The sequence below is a fragment of the Pelmatolapia mariae genome, linkage group LG23 (genome assembly GCF_036321145.2).
Source record: "Pelmatolapia mariae isolate MD_Pm_ZW linkage group LG23, Pm_UMD_F_2, whole genome shotgun sequence".
In the NCBI taxonomy this organism is placed as follows: domain Eukaryota; kingdom Metazoa; phylum Chordata; class Actinopteri; order Cichliformes; family Cichlidae; genus Pelmatolapia; species Pelmatolapia mariae.
Window position 1 is genome coordinate 24,950,700 of NC_086246.1, and position 21,801 is coordinate 24,972,500.

The 21,801-nt window shown below is 41.1% G+C and overlaps 2 protein-coding genes and 1 long non-coding RNA gene across 4 annotated transcripts in view; 1 reads left to right on the plus strand and 2 right to left on the minus strand.

Moving 5' to 3' along the window:
• Positions 1-961: 961 nt before the first annotated feature.
• On the minus strand, positions 962-10,673 carry bzw1a (basic leucine zipper and W2 domains 1a). Its single transcript, XM_063467172.1, has 12 exons — positions 10,565-10,673; positions 8,074-8,147; positions 7,798-7,974; positions 7,608-7,702; positions 7,447-7,512; positions 5,853-5,988; positions 5,487-5,596; positions 5,227-5,397; positions 4,885-5,031; positions 3,475-3,613; positions 2,985-3,107; positions 962-1,587 (listed from the first exon to the last, which is right to left on the minus strand). The coding sequence occupies exons 2-12, from the start codon at positions 8,135-8,137 to the stop codon at positions 1,556-1,558; spliced, it is 1,260 nt and encodes a 419-aa protein (XP_063323242.1). The 5' UTR covers positions 8,138-8,147; positions 10,565-10,673; the 3' UTR covers positions 962-1,555.
• A 2,739-nt stretch (positions 10,674-13,412) lies between these two features.
• Positions 13,413-15,078, plus strand: LOC134621010 (uncharacterized). Of its 2 annotated transcripts, XR_010092177.2 has the most exons (5): positions 13,413-13,484; positions 13,598-13,749; positions 13,863-13,895; positions 14,200-14,384; positions 14,866-15,078. It is a non-coding gene; the product is annotated as an uncharacterized LOC134621010 (long non-coding RNA). The 2 variants fall into 2 exon arrangements; XR_010092176.1 differs by lacking the exons at positions 13,413-13,484; positions 13,598-13,749; positions 13,863-13,895 and having other exon boundaries at positions 14,006-14,384.
• A 986-nt stretch (positions 15,079-16,064) lies between these two features.
• aox6 (aldehyde oxidase 6) overlaps positions 16,065-21,801 on the minus strand; it is a 25,431-nt gene continuing 19,694 nt past the window's right edge. The window contains exons 24-34 of the mRNA XM_063465980.2: positions 21,688-21,774; positions 21,411-21,602; positions 21,099-21,326; positions 20,446-20,541; positions 19,048-19,251; positions 18,927-18,979; positions 18,728-18,842; positions 18,550-18,615; positions 17,315-17,503; positions 17,050-17,217; positions 16,065-16,764 (exon numbers count right to left, since the gene is read on the minus strand). Coding sequence (XP_063322050.1) covers positions 16,729-16,764; positions 17,050-17,217; positions 17,315-17,503; positions 18,550-18,615; positions 18,728-18,842; positions 18,927-18,979; positions 19,048-19,251; positions 20,446-20,541; positions 21,099-21,326; positions 21,411-21,602; positions 21,688-21,774 — 1,434 coding nt within the window. The 3' untranslated portion in view covers positions 16,065-16,728. The remainder of the gene's footprint in view (positions 16,765-17,049; positions 17,218-17,314; positions 17,504-18,549; positions 18,616-18,727; positions 18,843-18,926; positions 18,980-19,047; positions 19,252-20,445; positions 20,542-21,098; positions 21,327-21,410; positions 21,603-21,687; positions 21,775-21,801) is intronic.

Genomic DNA, 21,801 nt, shown 5'->3' on the forward strand with positions numbered 1-21,801 from the left:
AATAAAAAAAAGATTTGTAATATAGTTCAATTTAATATCGACAACTTCAAATATATGAAATATGTTCATACAGCTTAATGTACATGTATTTTGTCCTCCATATTATTTTAGTATTGTGTTCAGCTGGGTTTCAATGGGTTAAAACCTCTACTCTTTATATAATAGATGTATTAAAAACCCATATCACGAGTTTAATGCATTTGTCAAATACATGAATTCGCATCTTTAATTAAAACATTTATGAAACAATATAGCTCCTCATTGATTTAGTTTATTACCACCAGGGTAAAAAGAGACCAAATTACATGTTTGGATAGACAGGGCCGTATTATTCCTTTAAAAGATGTCTGGTCTTAATGACCACCTTTTTAAAAAAAAAAAAAAAAAAAAAAAAAGCCTGTGCAACAGTGGAAGATCACACCCAGTAGTTTCAAAGATCAGAACACATTTTCAATGAAAATTGAAGACTGTTGAATGATAATCTGTCAGTACTGATCTAGTTTTCCTTTAGCATGGGTTTTCCAGTATGTCCCTTTTCCTTATATAAAATTGATGCGTTTTGATTCTAGGGTTCTTTCAAGGCCCAAACTGGGACTACAGCTGAAAATTAGCTCATGGCCAACTCTGGTGCATTTTCAGCTAATTTTATTAACATTTCCCAGTTTTAAAATTAAACGTGTAAACTTCTTTACACTGAAACAGGAATCTCACACCTTTGGCCCACTTAAGATCAGAATGTGCTTTCTTTGCACAGTTAAGCCTCAGACATGTCTACAGACTGGTCAGCAACCCCTTTAAAGCGTGAAATGCTTTAAACTTGATTCCAAATTCTAGTTTGCGTTCCGTAGGCAGTCACAATTGTCCCTAGCGACCTGCCATGGTTCACCATTTGTAGCTTCATAGTCCTAGAGACCAAAGTTACAATTACTGAAGTAAAATGAAAACAACAAAGCACAGGAAGAACAGTTTCAATAATCTTTATTTCATAAAAAAGTCAAATCGGCTTATCAGATTAAAGAAAGTAGAAACCAATAATAATCGTTAGCTGGCGAGGCATTTTACAGGGGGGCGTGTCTTCTGACAAACTGACCGGAGTGACCTCGACAGGCAGTACAAGTTTACCCAAAAAGTCAAGAAGGCGAAGTTTAAGACCGAACAGGAGCCAAAACATGAGCAGAGTCAATTTTAAAAAGAGAAAAAAATAAAGAGGGGGAGAAAAGACTTTGGCTGTAGTCGCATGAAGATGAACCTCAGACTTATGAGCAGCAGCCACTGAAAATCAAACACATTTTCATAATCCAAATTACAGAGGGCATCAAAATGACCAAAGAAGGGAAAAGGAGGGGAGAATTTGTCGTTTTCTGCTCCCACTGTGAGTTAAGGACCCGTTTTATTTGGACAGACTTTAAATGTTTGGTAGTGGTGGAGGTTTGTTTGCATTTGTGGATAAATAAACCGTAACAGGATGTAGAAGGAGGGAAAAGGGCAAAGACATTCTACTGCTCCTGCTCCTACTTTTTAAAAGAAAAACGAAGCTCGTCTGGCAATTGAGGTTTTAGTCCGCCTCCTCTTCCTCCGATTCCGACTCTGCCGAGAGAAAAAAAACAAGAGGACGAGTCAGTCAAGATGCTGATCACTTTACATCTTGTGAATGAGTAAAACGATGATTTGATTGTGATTGTCTTTAAAGTATTGAAGACGTCCTTTTTCTCATGACTGTACAGTCATTTAAAGACTGAGACCTTCCCTAACTACCTGGTTGCCTCCAGCACCCTGTGCATGTGAAAAACTTGGCACTAAAAACCAAACATGCCGTCATCCTTTGCTCCAGTGAATACATCAGGACTAAACGCTCATCTGGTTTCAGAGGATTTCAAACAAGGAAAATACTCACTCTCCCAGGATTAGAGACTGCTTGTGATGCCTGGCAAGCATCAGTCACTAGAGAAACTCGTATTCTGGCCAGTTTGTTAGTGCTGGGTAAAATCAGTAACAAAGAGGAGGCTGCATGGAAACCTCTTGATTGCTTTGGTTGGTGACAGATTGTCTCGATTGCACAGACAAAACCTGCAAACTAGGAGCAACTGAGACAAAATACTTGCAAACCACTCGCCAAGTTGCTGTGAAACTTTTGACATAAGCCAGAATTGGAGAAATGGAACTTGTACCTCAACTCTACAAATATATTGCAAAAAAGTAGCAACCGATGACTTTAGAGGAAGTTTTTTGGACTTATTTCAAGTTTCCCTGCCACTCAGGAAATAGTTTGCATCTTCCAAGCAAAGTATTAGTAACCAGGTTTTTGGTTCAGCCCCCTCTTGTGATCAATTTTGCCAAGCAACAGCTCGTCTGGAAATGAACATTTCTCCCTGGTGATTGTCGTTTGCAAGATTGCCACTTACCGGTCTCTAGGGCCGTTTATAGAGGTATTTTGCATTATACTTTGGTGAGCAGTGCCATATAACTAAAGCTGTAGCCAATCTCGAGTTTTATAACAAACATTTTCCTGATATACTGGCACAGATGACCAGACAGATTATAGTGCTTGACTTCCCATTACATGGCCACACCAGAGTATTTGTGGTGCTTCAGCCAGTTGTGGACCTCTCGAGCTCTGTTACCTGACATGCCAGCATCAATTACCATGTGGGTAGCAGTCATGTGACTGTAAAACTTATATCAAGCATTACTTATTTGACCTGTGATTGAATCATCTAACAAGCTAAAACAAAGCTTTAGCAACTTCATATATAGTATTAACACCTTTGTTGTCTTAATGCACTCAGGTACATGTCTATACATGCCTTTATCATACAACGTGACATACAGCAGGTGACAGGTGCATGTCTAACTGGCCTGTTCAATGCAGAGCTCCTTTAACCTTTTAGTGGCCTTTCAGGTTTTGAACATATGCCATCAGCTCTGAATACAGCTCCTCAAAACACTCAAAACCCAGGAAGTGCAGGTTATTTCTCCATCTTTACCTTCCTCGGCATTCTTCAGCCACTCCACAAATTTTTTCATCTGCTCGAGGAAAACGCTCTTCCCCTTGGCAAGGTGGGCTTCAGTGTACCACTTCAGTATGGCCTCTTCACTCAATACATCCGCTGAAAGAGAAAACAGGACTGAGGAGGGCGGACACATTAAACTTCCACCAAGAGAGCCTGAAACCTTTGTAAAGAGTCAAAGAAACAATTTATTGATGCTTGGTGAGAGTTTCTCTATTAAAAACAATCTGGACTTTTGGGGGAAATCTAAGACCAATCAAAGCTGAAGCTGTGTGTAAAAAGGACAACGCCAAGCCAGACTTTCTAGTGTTTGGGTAGCAAAAAGAAAAAAGAAAGAAAGACACCAAAAATATGCAAGAAACAGCTTTTTAAAGTCAGGAAATGTGAAAAATGACCTTTCAAAAACCTAAAAGACGACGAGACAAGCTGTCACAGCCAAGCTTTTTCCTCCTGCTGTAGCACCAACCTTTATAGAGGAGCACCACGATCTTCTGAAAGGCCTTCATGAAGTGGATGTTGTCATAGCAGTACTCCTGGATCTTCAGCAGCAGGCTGAGCTCAGACAGACCCTGGGAGGTGAAGGCTTTCAGCAGAGGGCTGTATTGCTGTGGAGAAAGAAGCCGCTAAATTAGAGCATGTAAAGCTGCAGGGAGCAATACTGTGGTACACGTGGAGGCCTTTCCTGCAGCCACATAGATGTCTTAGTGGATTCTGATTGGTCATTTAAAAAAAAAAAAAAAAAAAAGATAAAAAGCTGCTTATCACCTGCTATACCCACATGACTGAACTCAGGAACACCGTTTATATTGAGTGGAACCCACAATGAACAATTCATGCACTTCAGGTGATTTCTTGTTGCCTCCAGGTGGCACCGTAACCAACCAACAGTCTGGGACAGATTGATTGATGTACACGAGAGCTTTAACAGCTTCTCATGCAGCTTTGTGATTTTCTTCCTTAAAGTTTTCAGGTCGGTCAAACAGACCAATCACATTGATCCATCTAACTCTGAGGTTCAATAGCAACCAAGATACTTGTAGACTTCCTGTTGGGTTTAGTAGAAGGCACAAAGACGCCTTTTCAACTTGGGATATTACACAAGGCCACTGAATGTCATGCAAGCAGATTAAAATCAAGTGCTGGGGCTCCTTTATTAAAATACTGTAGGTGGTGCCATAGAGCCAATAAATACTACAAAACCTGCCTCTTAACTTTAAAATGCCAGCCTTCCAAAATGGGGTTTAGGGCCTGTTTCCACGGAGATTCATTTTGTTCATCTTGGGATGTTACACATGTATCAAATTTCACAGGTTACAGTTTTGTAGATGATGCTATTGAGGTGTTTTGCACCCCCACATGTGTTAGCCCCATAATAAAGTCTTCATTAGTCTTGAAGTTCATGGGTTTGAGGATGTTTAGACCCTTGAAAAGAGAACATTTACTGGCAATAATAAATAGACGATGTAATTTGGGGATTTATTGCAGTGAGATTGTTGCTACTGCTGGACTAGAGAGGCACAATGAACTAAACAGGAGGCTTTTATTTTGCAAATCTGCCAACTTAAAGTTGAGTCATAGTTTATAGCATTGTTGAATTTTTTTTTAACCCGCCACCCCCCAAGAAATAAAAATTTTTTTTTAAAAACAAAATGCATCTTTGCAATTTCTAATAAGTAACTGGATGCTTTGACTTTGAAAATCCTGTTCAATTCAACTATTCCAAGGCTTTTACTTTGAAGTAAGACATAGCTGTGGTTGAGGGATAAGCCTTCAGCCATAGAGTCGTGTTTCCTGCACAGGTTCATTAATTAATAATGATGAATTAATCCCTTTAAGCGCTTTAACCACAGCTGTGCTCCTCGGCCCTGCTGCGTACCTTCAAGTGTTTGATGGCTTGTTCGGTCACGAGCTCTTCCTTCTTGTTCCACTCCACGGAGCTCATCACACTGGTCCAGATGATGCTGATCATGGCCTGCTCAGAGAGGTTGGCCTTTTTCATCTCCTCCCTAGTGAAGGCGATAATCTGAAGGAGGGAAGGCAGCGAGGTTAATCACACACACACACGTCAGTCACTAATGAAGCACACATCTGTTTCTATGCTTTTCATTCAGAGAAACTCAGTGGAGCAAAAACAGAAGTGTTAAAAACCTGTTGTTCAGAGCTCAGTGTATATCTTTTATGATAAATGAGGCATTTAAAAGTCAGCCTGTGGCCTCACCTCCTTCAGAGGGTCACCTCGGGACATCTGCTCCTGGAGCTCCTTCTGCAGCTCCTTGCGGGCGCCGATGGATTGCTGGTTGCGGGCGAAGTCAGACAGCTCCTTCAGCCCGGCGTCTGTGAAGTACTTCGAAAAATGCTCGCAGCTCCGTTTGTTGGCCGGAAAGAGTTCCTGAGGAGGAGAAGGATGTTCACACAACAGTGAGACATTGGCAGCAGGACTGGGTCGACATGTGGCCCCTGACTTGTGTTTTTGCTTACCATCAGCCTGTTGTCCATGCCAACTTTGCGAAGACTGCCAGCAACAGAGTTAATGTCCTTCTCGTTGATCCATGACTTGAACAGTTTGACAGCGAAGGCTGCAGAAACGCCTGGACAGAGATGACAACACAGGTCAGAGCTTCTTCTGAACACAACACCAACTCCTTTTTTAAATTAATTTAACTGCCCTAATTAATATTAAGCTTCCCAGGGAAGCTGTTGCACACAAGAACCACAGAAAGTGTCAGTGCTGCAGGACGAAACCACCAAACTGCTGCTGTCACTGATACCTGACCAGCTTTCTGACCGTTTCTGAGCCATGCATCTCTGCTGCAAACCCAGACTTAACAAGATATTTGTCCTTACCTTCTTTGACGAGGTTCTCGTTGAAGAGACTGCTCAGGATGGAGGCTGATATGCTGCCGTTGGCCAGCAGGATGCCGGTCAGCATGGCAAGCTTGTTGCGCTCAGACTCAGTAAACCCCTTTAGAAACAGCAGCAACTACAAAGAGAAAGCAGACAAGTTTAATGCATGTTTAACCTTGAAAAACAAAAACAACTGTGGGCATATTTACATCCCTAGAGATGTTAAAACTCCCTTCCACTAAAGAAATTTCTTTCCAGACATGTTGAGAATAACCTTTTAAGCAAATCAAATCCAGGGTTACCACACCTTAAAAGTTTGCATTTTGAGCTTCTGTGGAGGGTCAAGAGTTTTAAAATGTTTGTATCAGCAATTAACTAGTGTAACTTCATGGGACTGCTGTGACACCATGCCTGGGATCGCTGCAATGCCCTTAACATCATTGAAAAAGTGCACAGTTGTTTCCAAACCCCATTAGATTTTATCAATTGTGCAAACCGTTCAAGAGTTGCAATAAAAAGGCCCAACTTATGCCCAGCAACAGGTTAGGGCCTGAACAGCACATATCTGCTGGTTTTGGCTGCACAGGTCGTTTCCCACAGAGCTGCTCGCATCTGTGGAAATGTAAGGGCACGTGAAGAAAAAGCACCTCCTGTGGTGTGAAAGAAAACAATGCACACCATGCAGCAATTAATTTCTTATCCCATCAGTGGACACCAGCTCCTTCTGTGATTGCAGTCTTTGAGCTTATGGCACCAGTTTTCTACAGCAGGACTTAAACTCCGTGTATGGTGTCACACACCCATCCTACGCTTCCTAGTACTGTGCTTACAAGCATAAAATAAGCACCACGTAATGATCCAGCGGCACAAAGTCCTTGACTACACTCTGACAGACCCGACAGCCAAGCAGTCGCTCCCATTTCAGCTCTTTGAAGTGGTGCACTGCAACGCAAATTCAGGCTTGTGGACGTCACTCAGACACGAGCAGACAAAGCATAATCAAGGCCCAATCCCCCAATTACTGGCAGTCAAAAACACCTCAAACAGCCTAACCACTTAAAGGTATGATCTGGTGCTGAAGTTGTACTTTCAAAGATCATGGCTGCCGAAACTGCTAGCATCCAAGATGGTGCAGCTGGGAGTTTGTCCAACCACAGGAACAGAGGTTCATGAGAGCTGACCAACTACAAGGGCCGCAACAGCAGCGAACTGCTCTAAAGTTGGAACACATTAAAGGAACAGGGATAGCAGAGGCTCAGCCTTTAAAATAAGAGCATGAAAAATATCAGTTAATTTTGACTTTAGTCTTTTTGAGTCGGCGTGTGGGAAACTCAAAAGTCTGCAATTAAAACTTTTAACACCAATGAAATTTTATTTTTAGATTAAGAAATTCAGAAACTTTTAAAACATCTACAGTACATTATGTACTTCACGTCTGCTGCATAGTGCCTTGCTTTGGGGGAAAAAAGTTTGTTATCTTGAAAACAAACAAAGGGAACTGCAATCAACAGCTGGCAACCTCTGCCTCAAACCGTTCCAACCAGTTAAGCCCAGTTTGAACTTATTCCCTTATCAGGATCCGGTTATTGCTCACCTTCTTGATCTCCTCTTCGAAACCCTTCTCCAGGTACTTGTAACGCCTGATCAGCTTGTTAAAAACCTGTTTATGAGTCAAAGAGAAGAAACAGCCTGTGAGCATTACCTGCTTGTCACGTGTGCTTCATTTTTAAAACGTATTCATTAACAGGGACCGACCTGAGCATATGCTTGCATTGTCTCCAGGTCTTCTTGTGCCGTGAAGAGGCAGTACTCTGTGCGTGTCATGTCATCAGAGAGAGTCCCTCCTGGGGCTGCAGACACACATAAAAAGGTAAATATATACAAGTATTACATACATTTCTGCACAAAAGTGACAAAAAAAAAAAAAAAACATGTTGCAACTCACCCAGCATCCCGCCGGCCACCAGGATGTCAAAGAGTGTCTCTGCATAGCGGCGGTAGTCAAGCTTGGCGCCAGAGGCATCGAGGAACTTTGCGACCGCTTCCAAATCAGTGCCAGTTTGATTCAAGCCTTGTACGATACTTTCTTGAAACTGAGTAGGGTCAAATCTCTCCTTTTCATCTGTGGGAAGACAATGACACACAAACGTTGATTCAGAAATGAAAGCAGAGTGTGGAACAGCAGGGCTGGGGATCAGTGGATCCAGGAATCAGCACTCACCTCTTTTCCTCGTTTTGAAACGCTGGCCTGTTAGCGTTGGCTTTTGCTGCTTTTGATTATTCATAAAAGACACCCTGAAAGAGACGAGAACACACAGAGTTAATGTTTAGCTGCACAGGCAACTCGTCAACGGGCCCTGTAATTATGTTTTCTCCTGCCAGCATCTGGGCGTAAACCGGGTTATCTGCATGTCCTGTAACAATCGGCTGTGCAGAACGACTTTAGAGTCTGCTGGTAATTCAAAAGCTGGTGACACCGATCTGATATTAAAAGTTTTTAGTGTAAGAACTTAGTTTCAGTTTGTGTTTTCAATCAGTTTACTCCCTGGGACTTTCCAGAGTTGGCTTATTCTTTTCAGTTTAGTTTTAACTTAAAACCTGTTCAGTTTCAGTCAGGCTTTTATTTCTCTCACTTTAAAGAGAATAAATTTCAAAAGTAATCATGAATATTTGAAGGACGCTGCGAGTCATACAGGAAGGCATTTTTATCTAAATGGTATTTTCTGTATGCATTAGTTTCTATTTAACTGAAATACCTTCCCCCTTTCATTTTAACAGGGTGTAAAAACCCTTCAAAGGTACAAACAATGAAAAGGCCCGACTCTTTGCCTGCGATGAGGTTCATTGTGAAAGTAACCACAGCATTTTCACAGGATGAAATGTTCCCTTGCTACAGCAGTCAAAACAAAAAAGCGCACGCACAGCAAAAAGACTAGTAGTGAAGCAACAATTTCTTCATTTTTTAAGTTACTTAAATGTTTTAAAGTCTGAGTTCTTCAACACCAAACCACAAAGGTCACAAATCACGCTTGTTAACCATGTCTTATTTCCAGACAACGATAAAAGCAACCACATTGTTCCTTTAATTCATGGATCTGTGTTGAAAAAGTATCACGCTGATAACAGTAACGATGAATAACAACCAGTTGTGATTTTTTTTTTCTGAGCCACAGACACACAGTAGCCTTTACACACTAATAACCCATTGGTTTAAAAATAATAATAATTCTGGGATATTTCAGCCAGCAGCATCTGTTGTGGGTAAATCTGTTATCTGCTGCAGCATCTGTACATCCCTGAGAGAAACTGCAGCACTACACTGGCTGAAATGTTCCTTCACTGTGTGGGAATCAGTCAAACTGAGTTGATAGAGATAAGTAGAGAAAGAGAGCAAATTAGCCAAAAGTTTTAATTATGATGGGGCAGGAAAAAAAAAAGACCAGCTTCAAAGACTTCAGCTCAACATTTAGTCCCATCAGCTGACAAAACAGGGCAGTAAATGCCATCTTATTTACAGATAACAGCCAAGGGGCTGATATTTATTGACGCTTTTCCCTTTCATTTCCAATTTCCCCCCTCCATTGCTACCAAAGAGTGTATACATGTTTGAGTATTTAAACCCATCACACCCTTCTTTGCAGTGACGGCTTCATTTCCCTCCTAAAGCCCAAACTCCCTTCTATCCAGGCTCAGGGTCCACATCGTCAATAGCTTGATTAATGTCAAGGAAACTCACTGTGTAAGTTATTTTTGCTGTAACTAAGCCGTTCACCTGCCTCTTAAGATTAAACCAAGTAACGTGTATATCTGTAACCACTGCCTTCACAAACACAGAGAGGACGTTAGAAAGCATTTAACTCTAAGAGATGCGCATTTGTGAGTTTTAAATGGCAGTGTAGTTAACCACTATCTGTTTCGGCTATGCGCGAGCATGCAGTTGTTTAGTTTTAGCTGTTCTGACTTCATTTATCTTACTCCAAGGAAAGCCTCCTTAATCTATTAAAAACAGCCTGACATAATACAGATTTAGTTTAAAGTAAATTAAATCCAGCACGGCTGCTTTTCCTCCCCCCAGGCTTTGACTAGCTACTCACACAAAGGTAAAGGAGTACTCGGCAGACAAAAGACAATCTGCGGTGCTATAAAGGTGGATGCTGGGAGATGGAAATAACCAGATGTATCAGCTCGACACTGCTTAATTCAATCACAGTACACAGGTGTGACCTCAACGCGAGCATTTTCCACGGATATTTCCCACGGATAGCTTTCCGCTCGCGAGAATGAGGGATTTTCTGAGCAGCTGGCTAACTGTGGATTAGCATAGGCTAACTCGAGGCCTCGCCATGCGCCGAGCAGGTTAGCCGGGCCCGCTAGCAGGCTAACCACGTTTGATTACCGTTCAGCCTCCGCTCACGCACGCAAGAAAATTGACCTCACCAGCACCTAATCGGCTATAAAACACAACCACCTGTCGAGCTGTCATGAAAAAAACATCCATAACAACAACGAAGCAGAGTCGCAATCTGCTCTGTAATGAAGCTAATGCTAAGTTAAAATTCGCCCTCCGGCGGCGCCCATGATGGCAACATTCCCAGGCCGAAAAACCCCCACAAAAAGCATAATTTCCTGCCTTCAAACAGGCCACAGCAGTACACGCAAGGAGAGGACGGCGTGGGAAGCGAGGCGAGGAGCCGGAAAATGGGAGTACTCACCGAAATTAATGCAGATAAAAAACGGTTGTGAAGCCGAGGAATGGAAGCAAAGTGTCGAGTATCTGAGCGGCCCAAACAAAAAGACCTTCCCGTCAGGACTTCCGCAGGCTCCGCCCGCTGCGCATGCGCTTTTTAAAGGGGATTTTCTTTGTTAATTTATCATATACATATATGCACACAATAAACATACAATTGATATTTCCAGGTGAAATTACATTCCCTTCCATGTTCCCTACATATTCTAACATTTTCCCTTTATCAGTGTCCGTCACACTTGATATTTTTTTTTTTTTTTTTTTGCACTGGTGTGTTTCTGATCATTGTCCTGCTGCAGAACTCAAGTGCTCTTGAGCTTCAGGGCACGAACTAATGGTCAGACATCCTCATTCAGGATTTTCTAGTAGAGAGCAGAATTCATGGTTCCATCAATTACAGCAAGTTGTCCTGAAGCAGCAGAGCAGCCCCAGACCATCGCACTGTTGCTGTGAAGTTGTTTTATGAAATGGTTAGTTTTATGTCTGAGGTAACGGGACTCAAACCTTCCAGAAAATTTCAGCTTTGCATTGTCAGTCCACAGAATATTTTCCCAAAGGTCTCGGGAATCATCAAGAGTTTTGGGTAAAGGGTAAAGGGTGAAACAAGCCTTTGTGTTTCCAATTCAACCATATTTGAGCCTTTTTAAAATAATTATCAAAGAAATAATCCAACTTGTTGTGAGCCAAACACCATCACTCCATGTTGGTGAATGAAATTCAATTACTGTATAAGTAATACTGTACAGCTTATGGATGCAACTTGCCAACTAGCTAGCTAACTGCTGAATAAAGTATCACCCAAATCTGGTCTTTTCTGGTGCAGAAAAACAAACACAGGATGGCAGCAAACAAAAAGCATCAAAATGCAGAGTTCAGAAATCACCCGAGGATAGCGCAGGTGCTACTCCCACTCCCATCTTTTATATCCAGTTTATATGCAAATAACAAAATTCTGCTGTTCCAATTAAGTTTTAGTCAAAGACTAAAAAAAGTTGTATTGTTACTATAAATCATAAATCTGTGTGTGTTACATAAAAGTTTTGCCTTCAAATAATCCAGTTAGTGCTTCTGTAGTGAGTAACCCAGATAGCAAGACGACATTGAATCTATGTTGATTTTTCATCCGAACCGTCTTATATGGTCGGGGTTGAAATGCCAATGTTGTAACAACATTGAAATACTGTGGTAAACCAACGGTCTTACTATAGAGACGTTGTAACAATGTTGATTCACCGTTGTTTTTTTGTCATTGATATTTGATCTATTTATAGTCGACCAGGTGACAACAACAACATCGAGAAAACGTCTATTTATAGTTGACGATCATTCGGCTCCGGTCACCATCAAAAACCATCGATTTGTAGTTGAGCATTAAATTGCATTGCAACTGATCGGGTATAAAGTACCAGAGAAAGTAGATTTATTGTTCATTTGTTATCAATGACTTGGTCTAGTTCACCAGCTTTAAAAAATCGTGTCTACGTGCAATTTATGTATAGTTGACCGGGAAATTAAAGCAGCGATCACTTGGACTATTCCGCAGCACCCCTCTCACATTGGTACATCCCCCCAGGTATTCATTGTCTTCTACAGTAGAGCGGGACATTTGATTTACTCTCAGCGGAATTGACCGGAGAAGGCATCAGTTCATGCACTGCACTGGCCCGCACCATGATTAGTATAAGGTAAGAATGAATGATTTTTTTTTACTCGTTATTTCGTTATGTTTGCATTTGAATAACAATAAAAAACTTGTTAATGTTGTACATTAACGACTTTTTTACTGTTATTTACGTTGCTCCCACAAAATGTGGGAGCCCGAAATTGTGTCTACTTCTTACAATTCGGCAACAAATAAATTGCACTGCGAACAAAGTATATCAACAAAGAAAACATTTTCGTTTCATAATTTCTTTGTTATATTCCCTTACAAAGCTAGCTTTAACGCTTCGAGGTTTCCTTTCTTCTTGCCGTCGCTTCGGCGCTTGACCCAGACTTTCGCTCTGTAGTTGCTTAGTACTACAAAAAATTCTAAATCTGTGATATATGATTGATAAACGTAAAGTTAACTGTGTAAACGTGTTCAATGACTTTGTTACTTTTGATGATTGGAGAGCACTCGCTTCAATTCGCACACGAAAACTTTAGACTCAGTTTGAAAGCTCACGCAGCATGCCCATGTGACTGTACGTTGTACGCGCACCTAACTTTACGTTGCACGCGTACATGACTTTCCGTTTGTGCCTTAAATAATGAATAAGGCTACGTCCACACGTACCAGCGTATTTTTGAAACCGCTGATTTTTCTATGCGTTTGCACCTTTTGTCCACACGTAATGTATGTCTGGCCGTACATTGTGTTTGTATTTCCAGGCACATTTCACGAAGCAGAACGCAGTCTTCAGAGATATCCACGTGAACGCTGTGATACGTCTGACCTTCAGTCCGAAGAAGAAACCCAGACCAGTCTTAAAAGAAAGCACAAGTAAAACCTTTTTATTCACAAACATATCTTTGATTGTTAAGAATTTATGATCTTGTCTTTTATACATATCTGTGGTGCTTGCATACTGCAATATCACCACATAATATAGTCCAAAAAGTGGAAGTTTGTAAACTTTTTAAAAATGCAAAGCCGTGTACACTTGTGCACTTCAAAAATTCATTGTATACTGTACCTTCTTGCACGTCTCTGTTTCCTGTGTGTGTTGTTAGAAATCAAACTAACTTTAGGAAACAATATGCCAAAAGCATATTTACAATTACTTAAGACCGTTTTTAATTTCTTTTCTTTAGACCAAATCCCCTGTACACATATACGGACTCAGAGGATGAGCAGCCTACAAAAAAACGGTTTCCCCAGGCCCCTCGAGTGAAAATACCAGGTAATAAAATATTGTCTAGTGTCTGTTTACATATCTGTGTCTGACACAAGGAAACTTTTTTGACAAGTTGTCTGTATTCTTAAATACTTAAAAAATTATCTTTTTCTAAACAGCCCTCATCACTCCGCAGTCTGCCCCCCAGCCCACTGATAGCAACCATCATAATGCCCCACCCAGCTCCCGGCACCTTTCGCCACTCCGGCACAAACCGACACAGCTTTGCGATCTCGCCAGCATGCAGAGTCTGATGTCTTCCCTATAGATGGTATGCTTTTTAAAAAGCTTTAAAGCTGCATCACAATGTCATTGTACTCTTATCTTCAAACCACCAGTTTATACTCCTGAATGTCATCTTGTTGTGATTTTTTTTTTCTGTAGATTCCAGAGACTCTGTGAGGCCACTATTACAAGGCAAGTTTGAAAATCTTGGAATTTCACAGTTTACATGGTATAACAAATATATGTGACAGGCAAAAACTAGTAAACACTTTTAGCAGTTACAAGAACTAACAAATGAATATCCAACAAAAGGGAATAGAAATACATTGTACTGCCAATACTTTGGTTTATTCTTTGTATGACTTGAAAATCAGGCTTTAGGGAAAACTAAATGACATGTTTCTATCATCAATTACATGAAGTAAACACACAAGCACTTGCATACACATTTAAGACATGAGACACGCTAATTCCATCTCATAAAATGTGTCTATAGGTGAGACGCTTTGCGTTGATTGGTGCTGCTGGACCACACTGGAGGTGCGAGTCCGCCGTGTAATGGTTTATGCCATTACAAAGGAGCTGGCCTCTGTACTCAACTGGACAGGGGAAAAAAAACCAAGGACCAGACAAAGCAAAAAAGGGCATTTAAAGAGACAGCGCTGTGCAGATGCATATTTGGTAAGTTTTAACATTTATTGTAGTTTTATGAGCCTAAAGTGAACAATAAAGGGATCAATTGATGTGCTGGGTGCGTTTCACATTTCCTATGTCTGTTTTTTGCTATATTACTTTGTCTTTCTTAATAACAAGACTTTCATATCCGGTTAATCTGGAGATGGAGCCTTTGGTCTTCGGCTTGTTTTGTCCTCGGGTTGTACACTTTGTACAGCCTGAGGGCCCTATGTTTTCTTTTTCTTTTTCTTTTTTTTTAAAGGATACACGGCACACCATGCTAAGACATATCACATTTTCAGCTTATAGCTCTTTGGGAATCAAATGCGGCAGTTTGCTGATTTCCGCCTGGTGACTTTCATGTTTATCAGCCTAGGAGTTTACATACTTTCTAACTGCTGAAGACAATTAACAAGAGCTTATTCATGTGCTCTAATTCCCTTTTTTTGTCTTTGTTTTTTTGTGTGTGTGTCTATTTTTGTCCTAGATGGCCTGGCGCAGCAGGTAGGGGCGAACTCTATGTCTGAGTTGGTCTTTGCTCAAGCAGTCCAGAAATGGCTCAGATATGATCCAGATCGTACGGGTGGCGCGCAGGACGCCCATCATCCATCCCCATCCCGGAGTAAATAATAAAAAGTGACGTGAAACATAGAAATGTAAATAGGAAACTTTGTCTTTTAATAAAGTACTTTGCAAATGATACATGTCTATTGACCTTTTTTGTTTTTTTTGTTTTTTTCAATAAAAAGCAACTGTGCGAAAGAGGTGGAAAAGCAATACCATATCTCAACAGTGTTTCAATATCAGAATCTGACATTGTTTCAATGTCAACAGTGTTAGAAAATATAACGTCGAATCAATGTCAGGTTTCAACATTGATTCAACATCAAAACCTGACGTTGTTTCAATGTTAAAAATGGGTGCAAGAGTGACGTTGGGTCAACGTCACACTTCAACGTTGATTCAATGACGTCGCCTGATATTGACTCAACATTGTTTCAATGTTTCCTTGCTATCTGGGAATCCATTACAAATGTTATTCTGTAAGCTCTTTAATCAAAATACTACACCCTAAATTTTTTTTTTTTAAATTTACTTTTGCAAAAACTAAGATGCCAAATTACAGTCATTTACCTCCATTCCTAAAGAAAATCATTTTCTTAGAGGTTAAATGTCGTGCGTGACTAATTTCTCACACTGTGCTAGGTAAACTTTGGGTATAAAACATGACTTCAGTTCATTATTTCCCTAATATATAGAAATGTTTTAGTTATAAGCAAAAATGGCAGATTTAACCCCCCCCAAAAAAAAAAGATAAAATAAAACAAACAAATAAACAAAAATAATATGCTCAAATACCCAGAACAACCACACCACAGTCAAAGCCACTTAAATCACATTTTTCCTCCATTCTGATGCTCGGTTTGGAGTCCAGCAGGTTGTCTTGACCACATCTACGTCCCTAAACATGCAGAGTTGCTGCCATGTGAGTGGCTGATTAGGCATTTCTTTTAATGAGCAGCACAACCGTTGTAGCCAGCGAAGATCATCCTTGTGGTGTGGATCATCCTCAATCCACACAAATCAGCGTTAGCTTGTTAAATATGTACCAGTCAGCATGGCTTTAGTCTCTAAAGTGACTTTGAGTTTATCCTTAGTTTCTACTGAATGAACAGACACAAAAGGTGGATTTTTATTGCTTTATTAAAACACAACTTATGTTTTCCCTTTTAAGTCAAGCATTCAAGAGCAAACGAATCAGACAAACACAAAGATCAAGTGGACATTTGTCTCACATTTCCCATAACACAGAATAAATCTCTAATTCAATCACAATGTTGATTCTTTGTGTTTAAAAATAATAAAAATTAGTAAAACGTCTGTGGGCTGAAACTCACTCGGGTTGCCACAATTCTGGTTACATTTGGTAACACCAAAAATAATGGGAACGATTAAAGTGTACTGTGCATGTGTGGTGGACCAGAACAATTTAAAAAAAGAAATGATCATCGGACTCTGTGACAGATTCCGTGCAACAAGTGAAACATGCAAATAGTCTTAAATCAAAGGAAACTCGACTGCACAACAGCGTTAACCGTGTGTATTTGACTCGGTGGGTAGGAGTGACGTGTACATCTCAGTGATTTGTGTTAGTGTTTACTTTCTGAAATCTTAAATTCATTGATACAATAAAATCTGTAAAGCTGTTATACACTGAATAAGTGGATTAAAAGCACACCTTTGCCCCGCGGGTGGTAGTTTTTGCTACTCTAAGTGAATTTCACCTGATATTAGCTAAAAATGATTAGTTTAAAATCTTTAGTTTGATTCACTCTCAGATGTCCAAGGCTCACGGCTTGAAAGATCCTGGTTTGCTGGCTGGAACCTGTAAACAAAAAGAATAGGAATTAATGTGTAAAGTTTTGGTGTTCAAAACAGTTTCTGCACACCATCGAACAGCATTCACACAGGTATGAGCTTCCTGCCATCACTCACGGTGGCCTCTTATTAATATGAGCTGAATGTGCTTAATATTTATGTGACAGCTGAACTTCTTGGCCTTTGCCGCCTGTAAGCATAAATTTACAGTTGCAGGACTTAAAGTTTAGAAACCGTACAAACTGTCCCGTTTAGGCGAACTCCAGATTGTGTAGTAGACATGAATAGTTACCTTCTGAGTGAATGGGGAGGCAGAGGCCAAGCAGGCCCTCTCTGGTGTTGCAGGGGAGTTTAGAGAAAAGGGTCCCTTCAAACCGGAATCAGAGCGAGCCGCAGCCACGGCGTCTTTGATGGCGAAGAACACCGAACTGCCCAAGAAGAGGGCGGGTTCTCCAATACCCTGCACAGGAGACAAGCATCAGCAAAGCAACACACAAAGTACAACAGAACTGAAAGACTGAGGTGTTTGGAAGTAGTCTTCCTCTGTGTGTTCTGACCTTCGAAGAGTAGATGGCGTATGGGTTGTCAGAGTCGGGCAGCAGGTAGACGTTAAACTGGAGCGGCACATCACAGACCGCCGGGATCTTGTACTGAGACGGTCCTCGAGTGTACAGCAGCCCAAAGGGAGAAAACTTCAGCTCCTCCAGAGTGTAGAGACCCAAACCCTGTGTGAATGCTCCCTCAATCTGAGAGCAGCGAAGAAATCAAGACGAGAGAATTAACCTTACTATTTTTTGCTAGAAGTTGGTTTTAAAAACCTGAACAACCTTCGTGAAATGGGTGCAGCCATTTCTTGGACTGTGCAAACGTTCTTGAGAATACATATGAGCGGTGGCGGTGGGGGGGAGGGGGGGGGGGGGTCTGTATTCATTCTAACAAACCTGAAGGTCAGAAGATTTGGCAAATATTGCAAGCGGACCAAGCCTTTCTAATACGTCAGACACAAACAAGAACTTTGTACAATTGGGAACCTTGGCTTAACTTCTGGGTCTTCTCTTCTTTGTGGCAGATGTCTGATTTCCAGTTTTAAAATGATTAATATTGCCAAAGTTTGGTTGCAGAGGGCCCTCCATGACCTGGAGTTTTCTCCCTGTCAAAAGGGAGTTTTTCCATTCCACTTTCACCAAGTGCTTACCCATAGGGGGTTGTTTGATTGTTGAGGTTTTCAATACATTATTGTAGGGTCCTTTACCTTACAATACAAAGCACCTTGAGGGGATTGCTGTTCTGATTTGGTGCCATATAATAATTTGAACTGAATTACTTATAATTTGTTATGACCATCTGTATTCTCAGCACAGTCTGAACTCTCTTAGGCAGCTTTCTCGTCATTTCTTTAAGTAGTCTTCAGGAATAGTTCTCCAGGCTTCTTGAAGGACATTCAAAGCTCTTCTTTGGATATTTCTGCCTTTTGTTCTGTTCTCTGTCAACATGATCCCACACTGCTTCAATAATGTTGAGGTCCAGGCTATGAGGAGGCCAATCCATGACTGATAGAAAAACACCATCTCTCTAGGTATGGTTTTACTGCACTGACTGCGTGTTTGGGATCGTCGCAGTGGCTTAATCTTTCAGCATGACGAGACCTTCAGAAAGCCCAGAGAACTATTGCTCAAGAACACAAAGTCTGGCTCCAGTCTTTCACACTGCACATGCTGTTTACATTGTGTTGGTTAATGACACTGAAACAACAGGCAGTCGTGCAAAGATGTAAAATGGCCGTAGGTCTCACCTGGCCCACATCCACAGACGGGTTCACACTTTTGCCGATGTCCACCACGATGTCAGTCCTCAACGTCTGCAAGAAGCACAAACATGAAAAGAAAACCAAAAAAAGTTCCTTTATTTTCTGGAAATATTCCTTCTGTTTACAGTAAGTGGCATTTAAAGTCGAAACTGTTCAGACAGACCCTGTAGTCTCCCGTGAGGCAGTCCAGCTCCACCTCGGAGCAGCTCACTCCGTAGGTGTAGTAAGCGTAAGGCTGGCCCTCCATCTTGTCCCAGTCGAGGTAAAGGTCAGGACCTCTGAGGACAAACAGGAAGATACAGTCACTTACTGCTACTTAGTCCATTAATGATGGGGAATGGATGGCAGGAGATTTGTCGTACTTGTAAAATCCAGTCGCTGACAAACTGATCTTCTCCATAAATGCTTCTTTGGCCTGCGTTCAAAGAAATGTTATTTAAATGCTCCAAATCTAACAACATCACTCAATAAGGATTTTCGTACCCAGCTCTCCCAGGTTCCTTTGGGGTTCTTCTTTCTGATTGGCTCCAGTCGCTGGTACAGAATCTGGCAGGCATCTTTGACCGCCATGCCGTTAGCATCGGTACCAAAGGACGCGGCAGATGGGCAGGTGTTGGGAACGGTGTTGGTGCTGGTTTCACTGATGTAGATCTTTGAGGGCGGGATGTGAAGCTCCCGGCTTGCAACCTAACAAACAGAAATAGTTAAACCTCGAATGTAACAGACATGAATCTGGTGTTTTTCTGCATTTTGTAATAACACTGAAGCAAAAATCCGATAAAACAAAACAGCAGTGACACAAACAAAAACTTTACAGTATTTCTAATGTTCGGTCTCTTAATGTCAATGTCTGCAAATATCTCAAAACTACAACCAAAAAAAAACCCCAACAAAAAAAACCAAAATAGTTTACTGAACAGGTTCTGATGCATAAGCTAATAATTAACACCTCTTGGCTATGGGGGGGGGGGGGGAATCCCTGGTCTTTGCAACCACAGATGCGTCCAGTCGGGTGCGACCTGGCTGGTGAAATTTGCACCTCAAACAGAGCAGCTCTCTAGAACTATTTTCAGTGGCGGATTAATTAAAATTTTTGCATTTGTGGCAAAACGATGGTGGAAGTGAGCATAACGTGAGGTAAACCTTGGCAAGCAAATACAAATAAAAATCTTGTCTACTGCTGCACCAGTGTGCTGCCTTCACGACAAAGTACCTTCACATGTTTTCAGTGCTGCAGTTATCTCACACAGATGATCCAACTAATGATGTTAAACACTAAACTGGATGGCTCTAATGCAATATGCAGCAATACAGTTAAGCGGTTTTATTTATTTATTATTTTTTTATTTCTCTCTCTCTCTCTCTCTCTCTCTCTCTCTCTCTATATCTATATATCTATATCTATATCTATCTATTTATCTCCATCCAACCATTATCTTCTGCTTATCTTTTTAATAGCATTAAAAAAAATGAATGCATTTATTATTTGATTCTTTAAAAGTGTTTTTTAATGCTCATTTCTTGATTTTGATGCACAAAATGATTTTAGTATTATACTACTTTGAATATATTCCTAATTTATACATCCCGACGTGCTATTTTTTCCCCATGTACTCCATTTATACATTTCTAAATTTGATAATTGTATATTTACATTGTACATTTATATAGCTCAACGTGTGTTTCTTATTATATTTATCAGATTTTTTTTTTATTTTTTTTTTTTTAACATGCATACATGAACACTAATTCATTCAAGTTAACCTTTTGGAGTGCATTAAAAAAAAAGCCACTTTAAAAAAAATAAATAAATAAAAACATGACATTTTGTTATATAAACATTTTCCTTTGCTGTTTCCAGTGAGGTGCTTCGCACAGTACCTGCTGCATTTTCGTGTGGACTCCCTGACCCATCTCCGTCCCACCGTGACTCACCAGAACCGAACCGTCTTTGTAGATGTGGACCAAAGCTGCAGCCTGCCACAAACACATAAACACAAGACTGAACTAAAGAGAATCAAGCAGCTACTGAGCTGACTGCATGCAACCTGCAGTCACGCAGCCACAGCAGTAACAACTACAAAGAAAAAACACAAAGATCCGGAAACAGGCTCTTGGTCTTAACCCACAGATCTGGAGCAGAATTTGCTCTTTGGCCTCTATAAGCTGTAAAAACCTTAGATATATTCATCCAGTGTGTCATTCTGCAAGATTTCATGGAGTCACTGTGACATCACAGGACGTCTTGCAGTATTGTACACCTCTCTCCATGCCCTTTTACATGATCTATTGCTAGATATGGTTTCTTTTTGTTGGGCACCAACAATGAAGGTCAAGGTTAAATAGCAGCCTACTCATGAAGTTTGAGGATGATCCATTAAATAAATAAATAAATAAATAAATAAATAAATAAATAAATAAATAAAGTAACACAAAGTTTTTGCTGATTTTCACATCTGGTGTGAACATGAGCACAAAACTCTGGAAACAGTTTACATACTCCAAGCCTGCGGGTGCAGAATGAGATCACAGACCTGATTAAGGAAGCCATCTGAAAAGGCGATGCCGTATTTGATGGGGATGATGGAAATCCCCCTCTTCTTCCAGCGGTTCTGCTCGTTAAACTGCTCGATGGCGCCGCGGCGGGCATTGTACTCAGACCGGCGCTTGCACTCTTCCCAGCAGCGCAGCAAGTTCTCGGGGTTGAACTCAAACTTGTAGTGGGTGGTCGAAGGGCCCCTGTACATGTTCATCTCCCGAATCTGATGAAGGAATTTAAACGTTTAATTAAACGCCCTTTTATAAATCCGAGGGCGAGCTTGTGGCAGGAGAGGATGGAGCTGAACCTTGTCGGTGGGGCATCCCAACACCATGGCGACGTCGTTGATCATGTTCTCCACGATCAGCAGGCCCTGGGGCACCCCGAAGCCCCTGAAGGCCGTGTTTGATGGCAGGTTGGTCTTGCATGCGGCGCCGCGACCTCGCAGATTGGGGATGTTGTACGCGTTGTCCATGTGGAGGACCATCTTCTCAGCAACCTGCAAACACCACAAAATCCTCTCTTACATTTTTTTGGTGTTTCACTGACATTTATCTTGAGTAGCATTTCCTTTTTCCACTTACCAATGGAGACTCATCCACAGTGTTGCCACTGTTGGCAAAAAACTGGATATCTGCAGCCACGATCTTCCCATCATTCATGAAACCCACCTGAAACAAACGGCAGTCAATGCTCAG

Excerpts from the sequence above, each read along its gene's own strand:
- bzw1a (XM_063467172.1), bottom strand. The coding sequence starts at position 8,137 with ATGAATAATCAAAAGCAGCAAAAGCCAACGCTAACAGGCCAGCGTTTC. Across the intron at positions 5,032-5,226 it reads GAGGTGACCCTCTGAAGGAG|ATTATCGCCTTCACTAGGGA; the intron begins GTGAGGCCACAG and ends TCCCTCCTTCAG. Across the intron at positions 3,108-3,474 it reads CGTGGTGCTCCTCTATAAAG|CGGATGTATTGAGTGAAGAG; the intron begins GTTGGTGCTACA and ends TTTCTCTTTCAG.